Source organism: Sceloporus occidentalis, unplaced genomic scaffold (assembly GCF_023333645.1).
Source record: "Sceloporus occidentalis isolate IW3139 unplaced genomic scaffold, rSceOcc1.0.p SCAF_7, whole genome shotgun sequence".
NCBI lineage: Eukaryota > Metazoa > Chordata > Lepidosauria > Squamata > Phrynosomatidae > Sceloporus > Sceloporus occidentalis.
Genome location: NW_028316987.1, coordinates 97,775,877 through 97,796,749, shown reverse-complemented (window position 1 = coordinate 97,796,749; position 20,873 = coordinate 97,775,877). Strand labels below are relative to the sequence as shown.

The window sequence follows — 20,873 nt, the reverse complement described above, 5'->3', positions numbered from 1 at the left end:
ATGGCCCTTGGGGGACCTTGCCCTGGATCCCTGGCAGGTGGGTCTTGCCTGGTCATGCCTTCTTTCCACCTTAGGGGCAGACCTTTTCTCAGCCTCCCTCTTCTACCTGTAAAAAGCACCCAAGGGCTTTCCTGCTCTCCCGAAAGGAAAGGGAACCCAAAGAAGAGCACTCTTTCCTTTCTTTTACAAATGGCTCTTAATGTGGTTACATGTTCTTAGAAGAAGGTCCGTGTTCCAATTGGCAGCAGTTGCTTTACAAATATCTTGGATTTGAAAAGTTGTTTTTGTGTTGTAAATAGATGGTTATCAGGAACATGTTTGCATAGTCTCCCATTTTGAAGCTCCTCAAACCCCACAATCCAGATGTATGACTTGTATTGTGTGCCCTACATGAGAATTGCAGCCAGTGGTAGAGCGCCAGCGTCTGCAGCATTGTCATAAATGGCCAGTCCTTAGCACACTTACGATAGAGTACTGCATATCCCATTTGTTCAGTGGAACTTTCTCTTATGGTTTGTGACAACTGTTTGCCTGTCTTGAGCCAAGAAATGGCGCAGATAGTCTGGGGATTATGGTGGGAGACAGTGGGCTAGCTGAGACAGGGGCACATTTACCTCAGAGAAGGAAACCCTCCACAGCCCACCGCTGCCTTCTTCCACACTGTCTTAAGGTGACTGACCCCTTGTGTCTCTGCCCCACCAGGGCCCCAGGTTTCCATCTGCCTGAGGACCCCTTGGAGCCCTGTATCCTGGTGGGGCCTGGCACGGGCATTGCCCCTTTCCGGAGCTTTTGGCAACAGCGGGTGCATGACATAGAGACCAAGCGTAAGTCAGGGGCCAGGCCTGGCACGGGGGTAGGGGGCTGCCCTCCCAGCCGCTGTCATGATCTCTTCCTATGTCTGTATTGCCCCACCCAGGCCTTGCCTCAAGCGAGATGACCCTGGTCTTTGGCTGCCGCAGCTCCCACCACGACCACATCTACAGGGAGGAGATCCACCAGGCTCAGCGGAAAGGGGCCCTGAAACGGGTCCTCACAGGCTTCTCCCGCGATCGGAATTACCCCAAGGTAACAAGGCCAGGTCTGGGAAGGGAGCAGACCCTGGGGGCCAGGTGGACTCCTAACAGGGCAGCCAGAGGCCATGCTCTCAGTGGTTGAGGAGTTTGAGGGAAATGCACAGATGTCTCTGTCCCTTGTTCTATCCCCCTTTTCTTGGACGGCTGAGGAACCATTGCAGGGAGCCCCTGTGTGCCTGATAATAGGGACCCCAGTACAGGACCCGTGCTGGAAGCTTCCCCAGGCACTGGTTTAAACTGGGCATTGCTGTGCTGCTTCTCTCCCCACAACTCTGTAGACCTATGTTCAGGATCTGCTGAGGATGCAGCTCTCCAGCTACGTCTTCCAGACCCTGTGCCAGCGGAATGGCCACCTGTACGTCTGTGGCGACGTCACCATGGCAAGCGAGGTGATGCAGACCGTCCAGCAGATTCTGGCCAAAGAAGGGGACATGACGCTGGTGCAGGCCGGGGACTTGATCAGCGAGTTCCGGGTAAGGCCTTGGGATGGGTCAGTGCCAGCACCTCTGGCTCCAGTGGCAGAAGCAGCCTGCCCCCAACCCAGATGGTCATCCACACAGGCAGCAGGTGGGGGGGGGGGGCAGGGTGTGTCTGCTCACGGTGCTTGAAAGGGGAATGACTCAGGTCTTGGAGTTCCTCTTCCCGCTCTCTGTTCTTGGAAGAAGGTAGCAAGAGGACATTAGTCAAGGCTTGGGGAGGGGACGCTTCTAGCCAACTCACCCCCTTCCTTACCCCTTCACTCTAGGACCAGAACCACTACCACGAGGACATCTTTGGCCTGACGTTCCGCACGCAGGAGGTGGCATCGCGCATCCGGACCCAGTCCTTCAGCGTCCAGAGGAAGAGTCTGCTGGTGGTGCCTTGAGCCCCAGCCTGGTTCCTGCTGCCCTCCCTCTTCCTTGGCAAGTAGGGCATTCAAGGATTCTGGTTTTGTGTTTGTGTTGAGATCCTGAACGCTATTCTCAGATGCCTCACCCATTCTGAACTGAGAGGGAGAAGAGATCTGCCCCCATTCCAGGGCCAGGAGGGAAGTGTGGGGAGGTGACAGCTGGGGCCAGCTTTAGGTAGGCAGCTTGAATTTGGGTTTTTTAAGAATATCGCAAACAGGGGCCTGATGCAAAAGACACAGACAAGTAGAAGCAAAGGGTTCCTGGCCCAGGCATTTGTTTCGTTTTACACCAAAACCTCCACCTGGTTACCCCCAAGTTTCTTCATTTCAGTAAAATAACGTTATGGAAAATATGACTGTTTGTTCGCTTGTGCTTAAATCATTGGGAGTCTGCTTCCTTGCTCATCTAAACATACATTGGTCAGTGCTGTGTCTGTTTGCCAAACATACTGGCAACCCTCTCCCTCACTTCATTTCGGAGAGTTCAAATCACAATAAATGAATAGTAGCCAGTCTTGGGGGAAAGACCAGGGAAGCTGGCTGCTCAAAAGAGAGAGGGTTGTGGAGGGCAGAGGCAGAGCAGAGGCTGGCCAGCCTGATATCCAGGCCAGGTGGCTGAAATGGGAGCCTAAGAAGGAAGGGCTGCCACCCTGGCAGCCAGTCTTCCCTCTGCCCCGTTTTGTGCTGCGATCAGTCCTAAACAACCCTCCATTCCCAGGGATTGCAGACAATATGCTGACCTTATGGTGTAAGTAGCCGGCCAGGAGGGGCCACGTCACTAAGAGGAAGCTAAGCCAATGTTGGCCCCTTTTGGCCCCTGGCTGCCCACACTGGTCCACTTCAATCCACCTGCAGAGGAATAAGAAGTGCTTGCTGGCCACGCCTGTAAACATTTATTGTCCCAGAACTGTCCTGAGATGGGAGCACCATCACATACAAGCACCCCACCCCACCCCAAAGCTTCCATCATAGAGACCAGCAAAGGGAAGGCAGGGAAAGCAGAAGTCCTGGAGCAGGGGGCAGAGCAAGACTGGCGCCAGCAGCTTCCATGTGCCGTTCTCTGTGGACCCCCCCCACAGGAACCCTTTAGATGTGGGTAGCACCAGGTAGAGCCTGATCGGCCCGTAGCTTATTCACCCCAAGAGGGGCACGCACCCCAAGTAAGTAAGGCAGGGGAGAGCTGCAGCCGCGCCACCAAGACCCCTTCTCACACCAAAGTCTGCCAAGGGCCCAGGCAGCTGCTGTCCCCTCCAGCCCTGGCTAGGGCCACGGTTGCTGGACGACCTTTAGCCACGTTCCTGGGGTGGGAGGAGTGGTCCTGGCACGACAAAGTCGGCAGCCCAGAAACCTGAAGAGGCAAATGGTTGCAAGTTTGGGTCATGCAGTCAGGGGAGGCCCAGTGAGTCTAAAACAATTGGGGGGGGGGGGGGCTCAAAGGAGGGTGCTGGGCTGATGTGCAAAGGTCCAAGACTGCACTGCCTCCTTGAGGAAGGTCTCCTGGCTTCTCCTGGTGGGAGGCCTGTGAAAGACTGTGAAAGCCATTTCCCTGCAGCCCAAAGGGAAAGGAACCCTCAGAGGCTGAAAGCCCTTCAGGAGTGGCCAGGGGGAGTGGGGGGCTCATTGGGAGAAAGGCTGGAGGGTTCCTTACTTTTCAAGAGGGAAGGAAGGCCCACGCTGGGCGGGGGCTAGCTCTTCTCCCTCTCCTCCTCCTCCTCCTCCTGCTGCTGCTGCTGCTGTGCCCCTTCCTCCCAGCCCCCCAGGGCTAGATCCTGGCTGCGCGCATGCAGTGAGGAGGCCCTGGTGCAATCTGCAGGGAGGAGAAAGAGAGATCATGCCAAGTAAACTGCTAGCCAGGGCAGGCAATGCCTTTTAAACCAGGCTCATCTACTGTGTCCATCTCCCCCCCCCCCCCCCCCCGCCAACTCCCTGATTCTGTTCTGTCATGGCTTCTTCCTTGCTCCCACAAGTGGCAAAACCCACAAAACTCTGGGGCAGTGCGCTGCCTCTCCCCCAGTTGTTTGAGGCTGGGAGGCAGGCTCTCTCCTGGTGACATGGCAGGAAGGCCACCCTGCAAGGCAATGATGCCACGCTGGCCCTGTCCGGAGCAGGTCAGGCTGATGGCAGTGGGGAAGCACCATGCGGGTTGTCGTCTATCCACACTGGACCTTTCACGGACCTTGGCTCCTTCTCAGGAGCTGTGGACATGACCAGGCTCAGAATGCTTGCTGAGGATTTCATGGACTGTTTGCCAAACAGGTGGGCAGTGGCCCCCAGGTCTCTGGCCCACAGCCTTTAATGGCTCCACAGAAAAGTCCCCCTTTCCTGGCCAAAAAAAATAGAGAATGGGGAACTACCTTTGCTGGCAGTCTTTGAGACAGGCCATCTGCCATTGCAGGGGCCCCTTGAGCTGTAGAACAACAACTCTTCCATCAAATTTGTAGACCTCTAGTCTGCAAGTCCTAGAAAATCAGTCCCTGGCAGTCATCTGCCTCATTGTGAATGTGGGAATTCCTAGGGGATGGTCCACCTGCCCCACTTTGGAGCAGAGGAGAGGCCTCCCCACACCTGAGGCCCAGACAGAATTGGTCCCAAGGCACCGTGAGAAGGGCTGGGATCCTACCAAAGCCTTCTTCCTCCCCCTATACTTAGGGGAAGAAAGAAGCAGCCTTCCCTGTGGGTCCCCTGTCCTGACGCTGCCCAGTGGGACAGTTGGGGTGCTGGGGGTGGTTTCATGCCGCCCTCCGGGACTCTGACCTGCTTGTGCCAAATGCTGTGAAGGGGCATGGGGGGACGCCGCCTCTTGTGGTCGCTGCTGGTGCTGGTGACGAAGCTGAAATACAGAAAGGGAGAAGTAAGGCAGCTGGGGAAGCTTTTGGGGCCCCCCAAGTAATGATGCGATCCTGGAGGAGTGAAGGACCCAGCTGTGCCAGAGGGCACATGGTGGCCACTCACCTCATGCATGTAAATGGCGTGCAGACTCATCTCGGCAGAAGCAAACTCCGACAGCACAACAGACCGGGCAAGGGGGCCTTGGCGCGTCTCAGGCGGCGCAATGCTGCGGGCGAGGAAAGACAAGCCAAGCATGAGAAGTGGGCCCGCTCCCCTCCTTGCCCGAAATGGTGATCAGGAAGTTAAGCTCCATGTCCATGGGGAAGGGGAGGATTGCCACCCGCCCCTCAGCAGCCAGCACTATTTGGAGAAACCTCCCAAAAGACCCTGCACCTTCTCTTCTGAGCCCCCCCCCCCCGAAGATGGAAGGGGAAAAAAGGCAGCCACAGCATGGAGGTTGGGAGGGAGCGGCAGGGTTGTCACCGAGAACACAATGCAGGGTGCCCTGGGAACTAGAAGTGCTGGTTTGGCACAGGACACAGGGCAGTGCAAGTCTGGCACAGGGAAGCCCTGGCCACTGGGAGCGGTGGTGGCTACTGGAGCACATGGCTAACTCAAGGAGATGGACTGGGGAGGATTACGTTTCCAGGCAGCTGGACCACTGCGTTCAGATGATGCCAGCAACCAATGCTGTGTCTGTGTCAGAAGGATGGGCTACTGGCCACCTTCCCTGCCTGGCCCGGTTCCTATTCCAGGTGTTCTTCTAGACTCAGGTCTTTCTGGCCCCAGAGTCTCCCTCTCACAGCCAGTTCTCCCCCCCCCCTTTTATTTTCCTACCTGCCCCACAGAAGGGTGCTGTCACTGCGATAGACTGAATTCTCCCCTGGTGGGCAGCTGTGTCTGGGCAGCTGGGAGCAGGAGAGGGAGGCCAGGATGCTGGCGGCTGCCCCAGCTGTGCTGCCCGGCTGGGTGTAGAGCTGCCGTTCCGTGTGGGATGCCAGGCTAGCTGCTGACAGAACAGGATGGGCCAAAACACTGGCCAATAGGGCGTCCGGCTGCAGAGGGAGGAGGGAAGCAAGAGGGTGAGGCTGGGGAGTTGCACATCCACCCCAAAAGCAACAGCAAGGGAGATGCTGGGACTCACCATGGTGCTGGGCCCCTCGTCTGAGAGCAAAGAAGTGGCCAGGGGGGCATCGGCCAAGAGGCACTGGGCAGGGGGCGCGTGGGCCGCATCCTGCTGAACCTTCTCCTTGAGGTGCCCGATGAAGAGGGAGCTCTCGGGGGGTGGCTGCCAGCGGGGGTTGGCGATGGCAAAGTGGATGAGGGAGAGCTCTGTCTTCCCGTTCTCGGCCTGTTGGTACACTGAGGCCTCCGTCCGGCCCTGCGACAGCCACTGTGGGGAGAACATGGACGGGGTCTGCATTCTGGGGGTGGTGCACGGTGAGCGCATGTTTCTGCAAAGTCCCCATGACCCAAAGTGGCTGCGAGTGTCCCTTGGAGTATCAGCCAGTGGAGGGCAGCAAAGGAACTGGGAGCTGACCCTGAGGAAGGAAGTCCCCCATCTCCCGTAAAAGGGGTCTGCTGCAGGAGGAGCAATGGGACGGGGAGCCCTTTGGGTTCTGGCAAGCTACCCTGCCTTGCATCCGAAGAGGCCTGAGTCAGGAGAAGTGGCCCAGGGCAGGAGATAGGTGCTATACATGGGGAACATTGGGAGAGAATGCCACCTTGACCCACACTGCCAGTCGTGCCAATGCTGTCTCTGAAAGGGAGGCCGATGAATGAGTGGGTCGGGGCACCCTGCCCCACCCTCCCGTCTTACTCGCAATACCTGGGGATTGCCGTGGTTGCGGATGTCCAGCTGGGCAAAGGAGCAGATGTCCCCCACGCCCACCACCTCCACCGAGAAGTTGCGGAAGAAGTCGATGATATCCAGGGCCTTGGCACGGAGGGCAAAGATGAGGAGGAAGGGGGTCACGATGGGGCTCAGCAGCTCCTCCAAAATGAACACCTGAGACCACAGGAGACAAGCAGTGCTGGCTATCCAACAACTTGCTGGAGGAGGACCTGGACGCTCCAGGGCACGGCGCCAGGGCATTCCCATGCCTGCTACAGCCCAGGTGCGCAAAACACTGGCTCAAGCCCCATCATGCCTTCGGGCCTCATCCCTCTCTCATTGGGGAAGGCTTTGTGTGCACATGTATATTGGGGCTGCCCTGCCCCCCATCCACGGCCCCCACTCACAGCCTTGTACTGGAAGAGCTGGGACAACTCCTCCCGTGTCTCTGACTTGTGAGCATTGCCTTGCCAATGGTCTGGGATGTAGTGGATGTGGGCCAGGAGGCTCTGCAGCAGCTGCTCCGGACACCAGACCAGGTGCTCATCGGGGATGAAGGACCTGGTTTGGGGGGAAAAGGGGCTCGGTCATTGTTGAGGAAGGAGGGCACCATGCATGCCCTCCCCACCCATCCCAACTGCAGACCTATACTCCAGCTAAAGGAGCTCTGGCACCTCATGGGGAACAGATCCCCAAACCTCTGTGATCTGGGAACCCCAACCTTCCAGTTAGGACTGTGATTGTGCTGTTTGTAAGGAAGGCCAAAAGTGTAAACACCAGAGGAGAACCTTTTGGCAAGCAAGAAGCCTTGTAGCCTTCTGAAGCACATTACGCCATATGCTTTTCTGGACAATAAAGCCCACTTTCTTGTAAGAAGTCACTGGCCTATGAGTGAGTTATACAAGATGCCTGAGGGAAGGACTGGCATTGCCTACAAGTCATCCCAACCTTCATCTACTTAGAAGATGGGCTCTTGGTTTTGTCTTCTAATGGGCCTTGGGAGTTTCACCAGTACCTTCCAAATAGGCTGAGCTCACTCTAGTTGGGGCCAAAGGCACAAGCGTTTTTCAGGAGTTCCTTTAAAACGCTTGAGCACCTTTGGGCTTCTGAGGCAACGAAGAGACTCAGCCTCAAGCAAATGTAGCTACTCTGCATTGAAAGCCACCATCTGATGACACCTTAAAAGATTAACAGACTCATTTGGGATAGGCTTTTGTGGATTGGGGCTCAACTGCCTCAGCTGCAGGAACTGCTGCTACCTTTGCTCAACCCTTACAATTAAGAGGGAGAGAAGAGTGCCACAAGCCGTAAAGGTAAGAGGCAATGTAAATTTGGGAGACATTTACGTAAAGAACAGAGCAACCCCTTCACAGCACTGTCCCTCTTCAGCTCTTCTAATGAAACACATGCAGCAGAAAAGAAACCCACAGCCCAAATTCAGCCTGCATTTGGAAAGAAAGAGATTATTGCCCATTTACAGTATTACTGCCCATTATTGCCATACGGCTGTCTCTTCTTGTCGATCTCTTTTAACTGATGTTATTCCAGTTGAATATTTTTACTGTTATTATTTTGTATTGATGGGAGCGAGGGTAGAAGGATGGGGCTTTTTGGGGACTCTTGCCTTATTTTTTCTGTGACTTGTATTTGAAATTTTCATTGCTGTTATCTGCCTCAATCCTCAAACAGGAGAGGCGGGATACAAATAAATAAATAAATTTATCATTATTATTATTATTATTATTATTATTATTATTATTATTATATTTGCTGGTAAATGCTAACTGAGCTCTCTTATACTGGAGCCTCTCTTTTATGCTTCCAGGTAAGCAGCAGCCACTGCCCTGGAAACCTTAAGGCACCGGCCTTGTACCTTCAGCCGGCAAGGGGCCTGGGTAGCACCCAGGCACCTGCACAAGGGAGAGGAGGGCCCCTGCCATGCCCCTTACCTGGCTACGGTGACAATGAGCCCCAGGAGGGTGATGGCGGTGAGGATGTGCTGGACGGTGAGGACGTCCTCATCGTAGACGGTCAGGGCGATGAGCACGGCCAGGATGGAGCCGGCAAAGAAGGCCAAGTTCTTGGCCAAGAGGGTGAGGAGGGGGCTGGTGAAAGAGTTCATGTACTTGGAAGCTGGCTTGTAGCCCCGGCTCAGGCGTGCCTGCAGCTCGTGGTCCAACTCGTTGAAGTGGCGCAGGTAGAGGCGGCCATAGAGCGACCAGCGCCGGGCCCCCAGGCTGCCGGGCTCCCGCTTGAGGACCTCGGTGTAGCTGAAGAAGGCGTAGAGGACCTGCCAGACCAGGATGAAGGGGCAGAGGAGCAGGTTGGCCAGGCCCAGGAGCAGCATGCTGCGGCCCAGCCGGCGGGCCAGCTCCAGCCGGGCCCCCGCCCGCTTGTACTGGGGCTGGAGGTTCCACTTGCCCTGGAAGAGGGAGCCAGGCCCCCAGAAGAAGAGCAGCTCCAGGTTGTACTTGAGGCCCTGCGTCAGGAAGACTCCCTCGCCCAGCAGGGGAAAGTGGAAGCGGACCGGCAGCAGGGCCTTGTTCACCATGGCCACCAGGTAGTTCTTGAAGCGCAGGATGCGGTGGTGGATGTCCAGCTCTGAGAGCTCCCGCTTGTGGACGCACATCTGCTGCTCCCGCTGCAGGGAGATCAGCCGGGCCTGGACCTCCTGCCAGCTGCAGTTGCACAGCTCCTCCTGCCCAGAAGAGAAGGGTCAGGGAGGTGCCCATCACCCACACGGTCCCTAAGCCCTGGCCCATGGCTGCACCCAGCACCCCACACCACCAGCCTCTGCTCCCTGGGACTGGTCCCAAACAAATCCAGCTCTTGTGGCTCCTTGGAAGCACAACTGCCCACTCCATGAGGGGACCTCCCTCAGTTAAACCCAACTCCTTCCTTCAGCTGCTCCTCAAATGCCCCAGATTCTTCCAGAACCACAGCAGCCAAAGACTTGGATCTGTCCCACCTTCCCTGGAGAGGTCTACCCTTGAACCCCTCAAGAGCCCATGTGGCTTCCATGTTGGTCATGCAAGGCAAACCCCACCACTGAGGATGGTATGAAAACCCAGCAAGCCGGTCAAGGAGAGACCAAGCCCTCTGCTTCTCTCCTGCCAGTCCGCCCCATTTCAATCCTGTCCCAGTTTTCTTTAGGTGGCTTTTCCCCAGTCCCCTGAAAGGTTTCTGTTATGATCCAGAAGGAAGGCAAGGAATAGTCCCGAGAGGATGGTATCCTCTCTCTGTGGGCTGAGTACACTGGGCCCTCGGTATCTGCTGGGGTTTGGTGTTGGAACCCACCCCATGGATGACAAAATATGTCGATGCTCAAGCCCCATTATATACAGTGACCTAGTAAAATGGTGTCCCTTACATAAAATAGCAAAATCAAAGTTTGCTGTTTGGAATTTTTTTCTTTGAGTGTTTATAAGCCATGGATAGTTGAATCTGTGGCTGCAGAATCCGTGGATATGAAGGGCTGATTATAGAATCATACAATCATAGAGTTGGAAGAGACCACAAAGGTCATCCAGTTCAACCCCCTTCTGCCATGCAGGAACTCTCAGTCAAAGCATCTCCATTGACAGATGGCCATCCAGCCTCTATTTAAAGACCTCTAAGGAAGGAGACTCCACCATAATCTCCAAGGAAGGAGTGGGTTCCACTGTCGGACAGCCCTTACTCTCAGGAAGTTCCTGCTAATGTTGAGCTGGAATCTCTTTTCCTGGAGCTTGCATCAATTGCTCCATTGTGTCCTAATCTCTGGAGCAGCAGAAAACAAGCTTGCTCCCTCCTCAATATGGCATCCCTTCAGTTATTAAACAGGGCTATCATCATATCACCTCTTAACCTTCTCTTCTCCAGGATAAACATCCCCAGATCCCTAAGTCTCTCCTCATAGGGCTTCATGGTTTCCAGACCCTTCACCATTTTAGTTGCCCTCCTTTGGACACATGGCTCCAGTTTCTCTACATCCTTTTTGAATTGTTTTGCCCAGAACTGGACACAGGGTTATTCCAGGTGGGGCCTGACCAGAGCAGAATAGAATGGCACTATTACTTCTCTTGATCTAGACACTATACTTCTATTGATGCAGCCTAGAATTGCATTGGCCTTTTTAGCTGCCACATCACACTGTTGACTCATGTTCAATTTGTGGTTTACTTGGACTCCCAGATCCCTTTCACATGTAGTTTCATTCAGCCAGGTCTCCCCCATAATCCTATATCTCTGCATTTTATTTTTCCTCCCTAAGTGCAGTACCTTACATTTCTCTGTCTTGAATTTCATTTTGTTAGCTGTGGCCCAGCTTTCTAGTCTATTCAGGTCATTTTGGATCTTGATCCTGTCCTCTGGAGTATTAGCTATTCCTCCTAATTTGGTGTCATCTGCAAATTTGATAAGTCTGCTCCCAATTCTGTCATCCAGGTCATTGATAAAGATGTTGAATAGCCCTGGGCCCAGGACAGAGCCCCACTGGACACCCCACTGGTCACTTCCCTCCAGGATGAAAAGGAGCCATTGCTGACCATCCTTTGGGTTCAGCCGGTCAACCAGTTACAAATCCATGTAACAGTTGCCTTGTCTAGCCCACATTTTACAAGCTTGTTTGCAGGAATGTCATGGGGAACCTTGTCAAAAGCCTTACTGAAATCAAGATATACCATATCTATGGCATCCCCTTCATCTATGAAGCTGGTAATTTTATCAAAAAATAAAGAATGGCTGTGGTAATGCCACAGGGATAAAGAATAGAGGGCCCTCTGAGCAGTCAAAGGCAGTGCAGGAGGTAGAGTGGGAAAGAATTAAAGTTGGAAGAGATCCCCCAAAGTTCATCTAGTCCAGCCCTCCAGCAGTGCAGGAACCCACAGCTGAAGCACATCCCTGAGAGGACCATCTAAGGTCCCTCTATTTAGAAGCGTCCAACGAGGAAGGGGCTGCCCCGCTCCCACTGCAGTGCCCCCCACCCTGTGGTCCCAGTGCTACAATAGGTCCATCCTCCGCTCACTCACCGAAGGGATCTTGAGGGCCTTGGTGTAAAAGGTGCGGATCTCCCAGTAGCCCAGGAGGCTGAAGAAGACCTTCACCAGGCGGTAGAGCCAAAAGGTGGCCGCCATCACCAGCAGGAAGATGATCCAGCTGCTGGCCTGGATCCTGGCAGCAGAGAGAGAGAAAAACAGGTGGCATCAGGCCGGGCCTCTGGCGGGTCAGCTCAGGACACCCTCCTGGTCACAGGGGGACATTGTGCAAGAGAGAAGGTTGTGCAAGGGAGATCCCGAGGCCTCCAAGCATCTCTGGTTACGCACAGAAGCTCATGTGCCACAGGGGCAGGCAAGGGGCAAGCATCTCCCTGGCTTCCAGAGCATGCCAGGAATTCCTGAGCACAAGGGCCAAAGCAAAGCAGCAGAGACAAGCTCCGCAAGGCTGGCGTGTGTGGGGTGGCTCTTGTGTGTCTCCCCCTTTGCTGGGTGCCCCACATGGAAGCAGTCTCCATGTCTCCTTGCCCCCAAGTTGCATGGCTGCAGCAGAATGCCAGGGCTGCCTGGTCCCTCCTTTACCCTCTCTGGCTCTCTCAAAAGCTTATTTCGAGAGAACTTGTTTTGTCTTTGTTTCAAAGAAGCCAGATAGCCATTCCTCCTCCTCCATAAAACCCTGACTGTTTTAAAGATTAACAAAAGGAGCAGAATCTGGGGTAACATCCAAGGGAATCTGCAGATGATGATTTTACGTTTTGGGGTATCTATCACGTGTTTATGTGGCATCCTTTTAGGATTTCATACAGCCTCCAGAAGACTCCCTTAGGAGCACAAAGAGGCTGAAACATGCTGGGCTTCTCTACTAACAAAACGACCAATCTTTGAGCATCATGTGATGCATGTTTGGTTTCCTCTAGGTATTTTAAAGAGAGGCCCCAGTCGTATGCAATTTTATCCCTTAACACAGCACTGGGCTCTGCCCTGGAACTGCCAAAAACAAACATTCCCTCCTTGAAATGTATTCCTGGTTTTAAAACCCTGCTAAAAAGTACAAGGAGGGGGCCTGCATCCTGTTTGGAAGGAGAACAGCTGCTCCTGGAGGCTTCCCAGGGAGGGCACTCACTGTTTCGCTTCTTAAGGGGCCACAAAACCAGGCTTGGAGAGCCACAGTTGGCCTACCCCCCCGCCTTCATACCACAGTCATACAAAGGAGAAAAGAAGTGGCTGTTATTTTTGTGGGCAGTGTGTGTCATGGCAGGCCTGGTTGGTGTGCCTGGCGCATCGTCAGAAGCACAGGCGTAAAATCCACATGCGCACACAGTCACCACACCATCCCACGGCGTTAAGTCTGGAAAAATCTGCAGCCTTTCACTAATCGCTGCCCCCAAACTCACACAGCAAGCAGGCACACACCCAGAGCAAAGGTTTAGACTTTCTGGATATGCCAACAACACTTGGGAGAGGGAGAGCTGAATTTAAAAACTGGGCAGCCCAGACAATTCGGATGAGCTGCTCCTGACAGGCCTCTGGCCCCCAGAAAGAAAGGCTTCCTCTGCCCAGAAGCAGCAGCCACTGGCAGGAGGCCCCTGACTCTGCTGGGAGGTGGGCTGGGGAGACCCTGCCTCGGATATATATTAGGAAGTACATATAAACAGTGTCCAAAGACAGTCATCCTAAGAACTTGGTGGGACAAGAATCCTGCCCCCCCTCAGCTATTCAAAGGGACTGTGCCCACTGATGGAGGTGACCAGGACCCCCAAAGGCCAGGAGCCACAGTTGTTGTTTCAGCTTCAGACACTCTAGACTGCCCTACTTTTGAGGGGAAAAAGAATAGCAATGGCAAGTACATTTCTATACTGCTTATCAGTGCCCTTCAGTGGTTTACAACATGTAAGCTAATTGCCCCCAACAAGCCGGCTACTCATTTTAGCAACCTACAGAAGGATGCAAGGTTGAGTTGACCCTGGAACCTTGATTGGGATCGAACTCACATCCTTGTGACTGACTACCAGAATTTAACCACTACATCACCAGAAAGGCATGTTGAAAAGCTCTAAGAGTGGCAGTTAACCAAGTGCACGGCCCCTGTCCACTGACCTGGTGTCCACTCCAGTGGACTAAAGCCCTGGAACCCCACTTGGTGTGAGAGTTGAACCAGGACTCAGGGAATCCAGAGTTCCCTATCAACCAAAGAAAACTACTAGGTAACCCTCTGGGCAAGTCCTACTCTCTCAACCGCAGAGAAAGGCTCTGAGACAAATCTTGCCAAGAAAACCCTGCAATGGGATCGCCTTAAGTCAGAAATGCCTGAAAGGCTCACAACAACAACAAGGGCCCCTGTGCAATGTTTCAATGCCTCTTCTGTGCTGAGAGGTCCTGCTGGACTTCAAGGGGGTTCTGCTCCAGGACCCAGAGCCCTGAATGAGTGACTGCCTTGTCCTTCTCCTCCCTTTGCCTCCTTTGTCTGCATCCTGGAAGGGGAGGGCCTCAGTACTTCAATCTGGTGGTGAAGGACATCAAAGACCCCCTCCCCAATTTCCCCTGCCCTCACTTACCTCTGGGTACACTGTGAGGTGGGCAGGATGGCATCAGGGAGTGTCACTTTGTTCCTGTCAGGGGTGAGGCCGCCCCCCTGGTGAGTGTGATTGACGGGCCGGTTGGCAAAGAGGACGTCGTACTCCACGCAGCATAGGAGGAAGGTGGTGAAGGCCACCACAAACAGGAACTGCCTGGAAGGGGAAAGGAGCTCAGCTGGGTCAGGAGGTGGGTGGGGGGCTTCATCCCCATCAGCAGAAAACCCAGCAGGGGCAGCCCTGACTGGCAGCTGGGAGACTGGAGGGGGCCCTTCTGCCAAACTGAGCAAGGCCAGCCCTGCCCTGAACCCTCGCACACCTCATCCTCTCCTCTTGGCTGGCTGACCACAGGTCTGCCCCAACCCTCCTGCAAAGAAGAGCAGCTCTGCTAACGCTGGCTGGAGACCAGAGATTAGTTCCCCGGCCAAAATGGTGAAACCCTCTGGCCAGCTGCATTCCCACTTCAGAGCTGCCCCTCTGCCTCCTCCCCCCTCTGCATCCACTCAGGTCCTGAGGGAAGACACACACTTCCCTTTCCTTTGCCCCTTCAACACAAGAGGAAAGGGGGAACCAGAGAAACCCACGGAGAGGAACACAGAAGCTGGTCACCAGGTGGTGCTAGGCACTGGTTCCCCCAGGCTATGGGACCAGCCTTCCTCAAATACCTTCTCCCTTCCCCAGTAGGCTGCCTCCAAGGATGGAGGAAGAGGGGCCTCCCCCAAGGGCAAGGGGGCTGCTCCTGGGCACTTACACCAGCTCAAAGACGTCCGAGAGCATCATGCAGGCAAAGCCGTTCTTCTGGTGGAAGTGGTAGATGTGCACAGAGGCTGTCAAGGAAAGCCACCCTTTCTGGCGCAGAGGTGGATCTAGCCCACAGCTGTATGGCGGCCTTACTGCCTTGTTATACAACCGAGGCTAGGACTTGTAAGTCTCAGGGCTTGCCTCAGGAAGACCTCTCCTCCAGCCATGAGAGGGAAGGATGATTGTGCAGCATATAAATAATAATAATAATAATAATAATAATAATAATAATATGGATCCCAATGTTGCTTGGGAAAACTGGGGGCCCTCCCAGGACATCAATGGAAAACACTTCCTCCCCCCCAACTTACTGCCTGCCTGACCCCCAAATGAGCCCTTGTGGAGCTGCCTCATGGCAACCAGCCTAGCCTGATGGCTCCGGCTTGCCCAGAGAGCGGCATGCTCCTGGCATCCCTTGGCACACCCATCCTCTTGGGTGAAGGGCCAAAGGCCTTCCACTCAGGGCCAGAGGGAAAGGATGGTGCATTCCAAGGAGGCCCTCCTCATTTCTTCCCCCCATCGGCCCAGGCCAGCTGCTCCAGGCTCCCCTAAAATGCCTCCTGGCAGCTAAGGGGGCAGAAGGCCAGGGTTGTTGGATCTAGGCCTGTGGCTGCCACTATTACCGCCACAAAGGATATTTTGGTGAAGAAGTTGTCCAGGTTCTTGATGTGATGCCAGGAATCTGGGAAGGGAGAAAGGAGACTGTTAAAAGGTCACCTTGGCCTGAAGAGCTTAGCCAGCCCTCTGGCCCCAACCCACCCACGCTCACAATCTCTCTCTCATTCTCTCTCTCTCACACAAACACACACATGCGCACAGACTTCTAAAGTGCCTGGGTACCTTTCAGCCCCTCTGTGACATGGACCAGCAGCTCCTCCTCATCCTCATGGGGAGAGTCGTCTTCGTAGTCTGGCAGGCGATGGTAGTCCCTGTAATGCTCCTGGCTCATAGCCATGGGGGCGACTGGGCCCTCCTGCCCCACACAGGCCCTGTCCAGGGAGAGGGAGAGTGGTCCGTGACACAACCAACTTCAGAGGCAGGACCAATGGCAACTGCCCTGGGGCCAATGAGGCACACCTTTGAGTTTTTATGGGGGGGGAGGAGATCAGGCTGCTCTCCTAATGGTTCAGGTGGGTTACCAGGACCCCCTTCCAACCCGGTGGATCTGCCCTTGACCTTCATGGCTGTTGGTAACCCTTTCTCACACAATGCAGCTCCTGCCTGGGCCTTCATCCCACCCCATGAGATCTTGTCAAACTCACCTGGGCTCTCTTCCCTCTAACACTTCCACACCTTCCTCCTCCTCCTCCTGCTGTGATTACAGAGACAGCCAAAAGAGAAAGGGATACCTTTAAAGAAAGGAAAATGGTTTTAACTATTATTGGTGTCATTAATAAGCACTTTTGACTCCCAAACTGGGAAAAAGGCGAGAAAACAACAACAATGCTCTATCCTCTCCCCTAAACTGGGACTCAAGGTGGTTTACAATTTAGAACAATAGAACTAAAAACATACAAAGGTCAACATTAAAACAGAATTAAACTATTTACAATATTTACTATTTATTTATTGCACTAATATCCCACCTTTCTTCCAAAACAGAGATTGCCTATGTGATGCTCAGGATGCATAGGGATTGCTGGTTTTTTTTAAAACGAGTGTGACTATACATACACATATATCCATGCACACTGACATTTTTGTGGGTTTGTGTTGCTATTAATAATCTGGAAGCCACCTTGAATCCCTATATTGAGAAAAAAGCAGGATGTAAGTGAATCACCATCACCATCCTAATCCTGCTCCAGTAGGCCCTTCACTGCCTTGTCCCATGCGCCATTTCCTGCCATTGGCTCTGAGTCACTTCCCAGCCGGCCGGTGTGGCTGAGGCAGTTGCCCAGGTGACATTCCAGCTGCCACATGCCAAGGGCCCTGATTCAGACAGCCCAGGGCAAGCACCAGGTGGAGGCCAAAGCGGGCATCCCTATACACCTTGACCTGGGCACAAGCCCCACTGAATGCCTAGCAGAACAAGGTGCTCTTCCCGCTGCCTGGATGGAAGGAGAAGGGAGGGAGCGGAGGCCTGGCCGGCAAGGTCTCTGGCCAGTCCACCAGAGCCAGGGGCCCAGGAAAGAGGGACTCAGCGGCCAGACATAGCATAAGCACCAGGTGAGGGGGCACCAGGGCAGAACCCTTGGCCGGCTGGACAGCCAGCAAGGAAGCCAGCAGAATCCTCCTTAGGGTGTCCAATAAAATCCAAACAACAGTACCTTTATTAAGCCAACCAAAATGCACAATTACATGTTGCAAGCTTTTGAAATCACACGCGAAGTCACACACCTCCTTAGGATGGACCACTGCCATTCTGGCCCAGCCTGACTGCTGGTGGGGGGAATGGGTGCCACACTGACAGCTGACCCCTGAGCGCCAGGCGTGTTTGGAAACTGGAGAAGCACCCGGAACACAAAACAACACAAAAGCTCAGCCCTCAGAAGCATCACAAACTCACTGCGGCTGCCAGGGCGGAATCTGATTCCCAAAAGTGAGCAAGGCCTGCAGCCCCCCACCCCCCTTATGACTCAGAGCCATGGGGAGATATCCTGCCAGCCCCCCTTTTAAAGATGACCGGCCCCACGCTGGTGGCCACAACCACGTCTGCTGAAGGGATTTCAAAGCAAAGGCCGGCATCCGTGGGCATAAGGGACCCTCTCTAGGCCATTCAGAAGAGCTCTCCCATCACAAGGGAAAAGGGCTGGTTCTGGGGGGATCTGCTCAATGTTTTATAAAGCACAGCCACAATATGTCCTGGCGGGGGGGAGATTCCACCCAAATTTATAGTATTGCAGTGACATAAAATGTCTTGTTGAGCATTTGAGAAAACACATTGCGACATGCGAAGTTTCGAAAGGAACGCAAACACAACCCATACAAGAGTTCTAGGTATTCATTATTATTCCTGCCTTGCTCTCTGCAATGCTAGAAGTTTGGGGTTTGAAGGAAAATTTCACAGGAAGGGGTTCAGAATCCTTAACTGAAGGGGCAATACCCTCATTCTGCACCCTCCCCTTAGCTACACCTCTAATTTCACCCCTTTAAAAAGGTGACCCAAGGCCTCCTTTTGACAAGAGGAAACATGGATAACAGGGTATGTCCTGGGGGCCAAGCGCCCCCCCCCCGCTCCAGTCCAAACCAAGGGAAGGAGGCTGACCACCCACGGCTCTTCCAGCCTCCCCCCACCCCCAAAACAGCCCATCCAGGCCCCCTTTACCACGTATGGAGTCAGCTGCCCTGGGACAAAGGAGCCCCTCTGGGTGCTTCTTCGGCTGCTGTGGTGCTGATGCCCCAGCTGTGGGGGGAGGAGGAAGACGCGGAGGACGAGGGAGACGAGGAGGGTGCTGCTGGCCAGCTGCCCAGCCCCACATCCCAGGAGGCCTGAGTCATGGGAGGAGGTCAGGTCAGGAGAAGGGCCCAAGGCACAGCAGGGAGGAGGAGGAGGAGGAGGGCAGCAGCCAGGAGGCCTCAGGTCACCTCTGAGGCAGCAAAAAGACAAGGCAGTGCAATGGGGGGGGGGGGCACACAAGGCCTTCCCCCCAGACCCTCCCCTGGCCCAGAAAGGGACAGGTGGGCTGGGCGCTCCAGGAGAACTAAAAATACCGGGGCCAGCCAGCAGCAAGCGGCATAAACAGCCCAAGGCGGGTAAACATGCCAGTCCAGTTGGGTGGCAGAGGGCCAGCAGGAGGAGTCTCCCAGAAGCCTGGCTGGCAATGACGGGGTGGGCACCCAAATCGGCCTCCCGGCTTTGGGTCTGCTGCTGGCTGTCTGGCCCTCCTCTAGAAAAGAAACCCCCCATCAAGGGGGAAAACATTATTATCTTCCTCCTCCTTGTCATCTTCATCCTCAAAATTAGGACTCAGAGTGGCTTACGAGTTAAGACAAGTAGAAGAGAGCTAAAAGCATACACTGATCAAAGAAACACTTGCCTTCTATGCCCTCTGCCCCATAATGCCCAGGCCCTTGGGAGGGACCCACGTCTCCTGGATCCCTGACACAGGCCACAAAGTGGCTCCCACAAAGCCCCTTGCTTGGCACCTTGCTGGCTACTAACCCTTGGCTCTGATGGCTGGGGCTGATGGGAGATGTAGTGCCCCAACATCTGGAGGCCCACACAGCTTGACCTAACCCCTGCGCCAGACCCTGACCCTCTGCCCCCAGTATCAAATGAAGCCCTGTCTCCTGAACCCTGAGTCCAAAACCGCTTGGGTCCAAATCTCCCTGCCTGGATCTGAGGCTCAAGAGGAGGATTAGACCAGGCAAGAGGCAGGGAAGGGGGATAACCCCTATTTCCACACTGCACAGACTCTGCAGCGAAACCCCACAGCGAGAGCCGCCAAACAAAGCACCCATCTGACTGCCTGGGAGGGAAAGAGAGCCAAGGCAAGGGGAAACAGCCTTGCACCCCAAGGTGGCCGTCAGAGGCCAGAGTGGCAAAAGGCAGGCCGGGGCACCAGGAAGCCCAACAAGAGTAATGGAGAGGCAAGGCAGGCCGGGGAACCAAGAGAGCCCCTCAGCCACGGTCTGAGCCCCGCAGCGCTCTCCCAGGCCTGGCTCCCCACTGGCCTGGCAGCCCAGGAAGCTCCCTCTGTGCCACTCTTGAGGCAAGCCGGCTAGTTTAGGAAAAGCTCCTAGCCTCAGCCTCCTTGCACCGGCTGAGAAGAGCTACCTGAGGGAGGCCTCTGGAAGGAATCCACTCCCACCCGTTCCTCACGGCTGCTATGTGCTCTTCATCCCAGGAGCAGTGCTGTCTGTTGGCGCATCCTCTGGCCTTCTATGTAGCCCTCCGAGGTTCTCCAGGAAATGTTTTGCGACGTTCCTGGAGTGCGGCCCATGGAGTAAGGCGAGAACCGGGGCACGCGGTCAGCCCAGGCAGGTCCTGGATGTGTTTACATCCCTCCTGCTTCTAGGAAAGGGCCCTCCTCCTCTGTTCCAGGGAGAGGGAGGTTGCCCAACGTTTGTGTGTTTGTGCCCACCGTCCCCAGCTGGGCCTCCTCCTCCTCCTCCTCCGTCCAGGTGGGCTCAGGCCAGTCCCATGCGAGGATGACCCTTTGGGTGAAGTGCAAAGAACGAAGGGCGGCCCAGCCCTGTGGACTCGGCCCTTCTGGCGTGGCGCAGGCCAGGCCACTCCACTTGCTCCCGATGCCACTGAGGTGAGCGCGCAGAAGATGTGGCGCCTGCGGCGGAGGGACGCTGCGATGACAGTGATGGCAGCAGTGCAGCACGACGGCCCTTTGGGGCCAAAGGAGCTGGGTTAAAGTGCAAAGAGCGAAGCGAGGCCCAGTCCCATGGAGTCGCCCACTTCACTTGTTCCCGATGCCGCTGAGGCGAGTGCGCAGGAGATGAGTCGGGCGTCACGCGGGGAGAGGATGCGCCTGCGGCGGAGGGGACGTTGCGCAGGGGGGCCACTCCGCTTGCTGGCGCTGATGTCTCGGCAGAGGGATGCTGCGGTGCAAAGGCAGCAGCGATGGTGATGCTGGTGCAAGACGACAGCCCTTCGGGGTAGGGCAGTGCAAAGGAGCCCGTGAGGGAAGGCCGGGGGGGGGGCACGGCGCCTGTGGCGCTGGGTGCGGATTCTGGGCCTTGTCCGCCTGAGGGCCCCTGCCTGGCTCTGGGCTGCCTGGCCCGCTGCCTGGGGTCCCTGGCGCCTCTGGGCCCTTCCCCCGGGGTCCCTCTGGCGGGGCCTTTTCCGCGGGGGCCCCTTCTCCTCCTCCTCCTCCTCCTCAGGAAGGGCCCACAGAAGAGAGCGAGGGACAGAGGCCAGAGCCCAAGCGCCGCCTCGGGGGCGCGCACGCACAGCAGCGCAGTGACGTCCTCCCTTCGCCCCGCCCCTCCCCGCGCGGAGCATTG

General features: G+C 55.3%; 2 protein-coding genes across 10 annotated transcripts in view; one reads left to right on the top strand and one right to left on the bottom strand.

Moving 5' to 3' along the window:
• Positions 1–2,424, top strand: part of LOC149310237 (nitric oxide synthase 3-like) — a 55,416-nt gene extending 52,992 nt beyond the window's left edge. For all 4 annotated transcript variants that reach the window (XM_089533968.1, XM_089533967.1, XM_089533969.1 and 1 more), the window contains exons 24-27: positions 703–824; positions 917–1,065; positions 1,352–1,546; positions 1,819–2,424. In XM_089533968.1, coding sequence (XP_089390094.1) covers positions 703–824; positions 917–1,065; positions 1,352–1,546; positions 1,819–1,938 — 586 coding nt within the window. In that variant the 3' untranslated portion in view covers positions 1,939–2,424. The remainder of the gene's footprint in view (positions 1–702; positions 825–916; positions 1,066–1,351; positions 1,547–1,818) is intronic.
• A 408-nt stretch (positions 2,425–2,832) lies between these two features.
• LOC149310236 (autophagy-related protein 9A-like) lies at positions 2,833–20,787 on the bottom strand. Of its 6 annotated transcripts, none has more exons than XM_089533960.1 (17): positions 19,693–20,787; positions 16,559–16,719; positions 16,235–16,321; positions 15,813–15,961; positions 15,611–15,654; positions 14,923–14,987; positions 14,154–14,327; positions 11,635–11,776; positions 8,575–9,323; positions 7,033–7,186; positions 6,620–6,799; positions 5,936–6,184; positions 5,629–5,846; positions 4,915–5,017; positions 4,717–4,792; positions 3,611–3,769; positions 2,833–3,310 (listed from the first exon to the last, which is right to left on the bottom strand). In XM_089533960.1, the coding sequence occupies exons 4-16, from the start codon at positions 15,925–15,927 to the stop codon at positions 3,648–3,650; spliced, it is 2,391 nt and encodes a 796-aa protein (XP_089390086.1). In that variant the 5' UTR covers positions 15,928–15,961; positions 16,235–16,321; positions 16,559–16,719; positions 19,693–20,787; the 3' UTR covers positions 2,833–3,310; positions 3,611–3,647. The 6 variants fall into 6 exon arrangements, with proteins under 6 accessions (XP_089390086.1, XP_089390087.1, XP_089390085.1 ...); XM_089533961.1 differs by lacking the exons at positions 16,559–16,719; positions 19,693–20,787 and adding exons at positions 17,313–17,416; positions 18,241–18,425; XM_089533959.1 differs by lacking the exon at positions 16,559–16,719.
• Between the last annotated feature and the right edge of the window lie 86 nt (positions 20,788–20,873).

Coding starts and splice junctions, on each gene's coding strand:
- LOC149310236 (XM_089533960.1), bottom strand. CDS start 15,927: ATGGCTATGAGCCAGGAGCATTACAGGGACTACCATCGCCTGCCAGAC. Junction 15,655..15,812: donor TGTCACAGAGGGGCTGAAAG/GTACCCAGGCAC, acceptor CTCCCTTCCCAG/ATTCCTGGCATCACATCAAG. Junction 14,328..14,922: donor TCGGACGTCTTTGAGCTGGT/GTAAGTGCCCAG, acceptor TTCCCCTTCCAG/GCAGTTCCTGTTTGTGGTGG.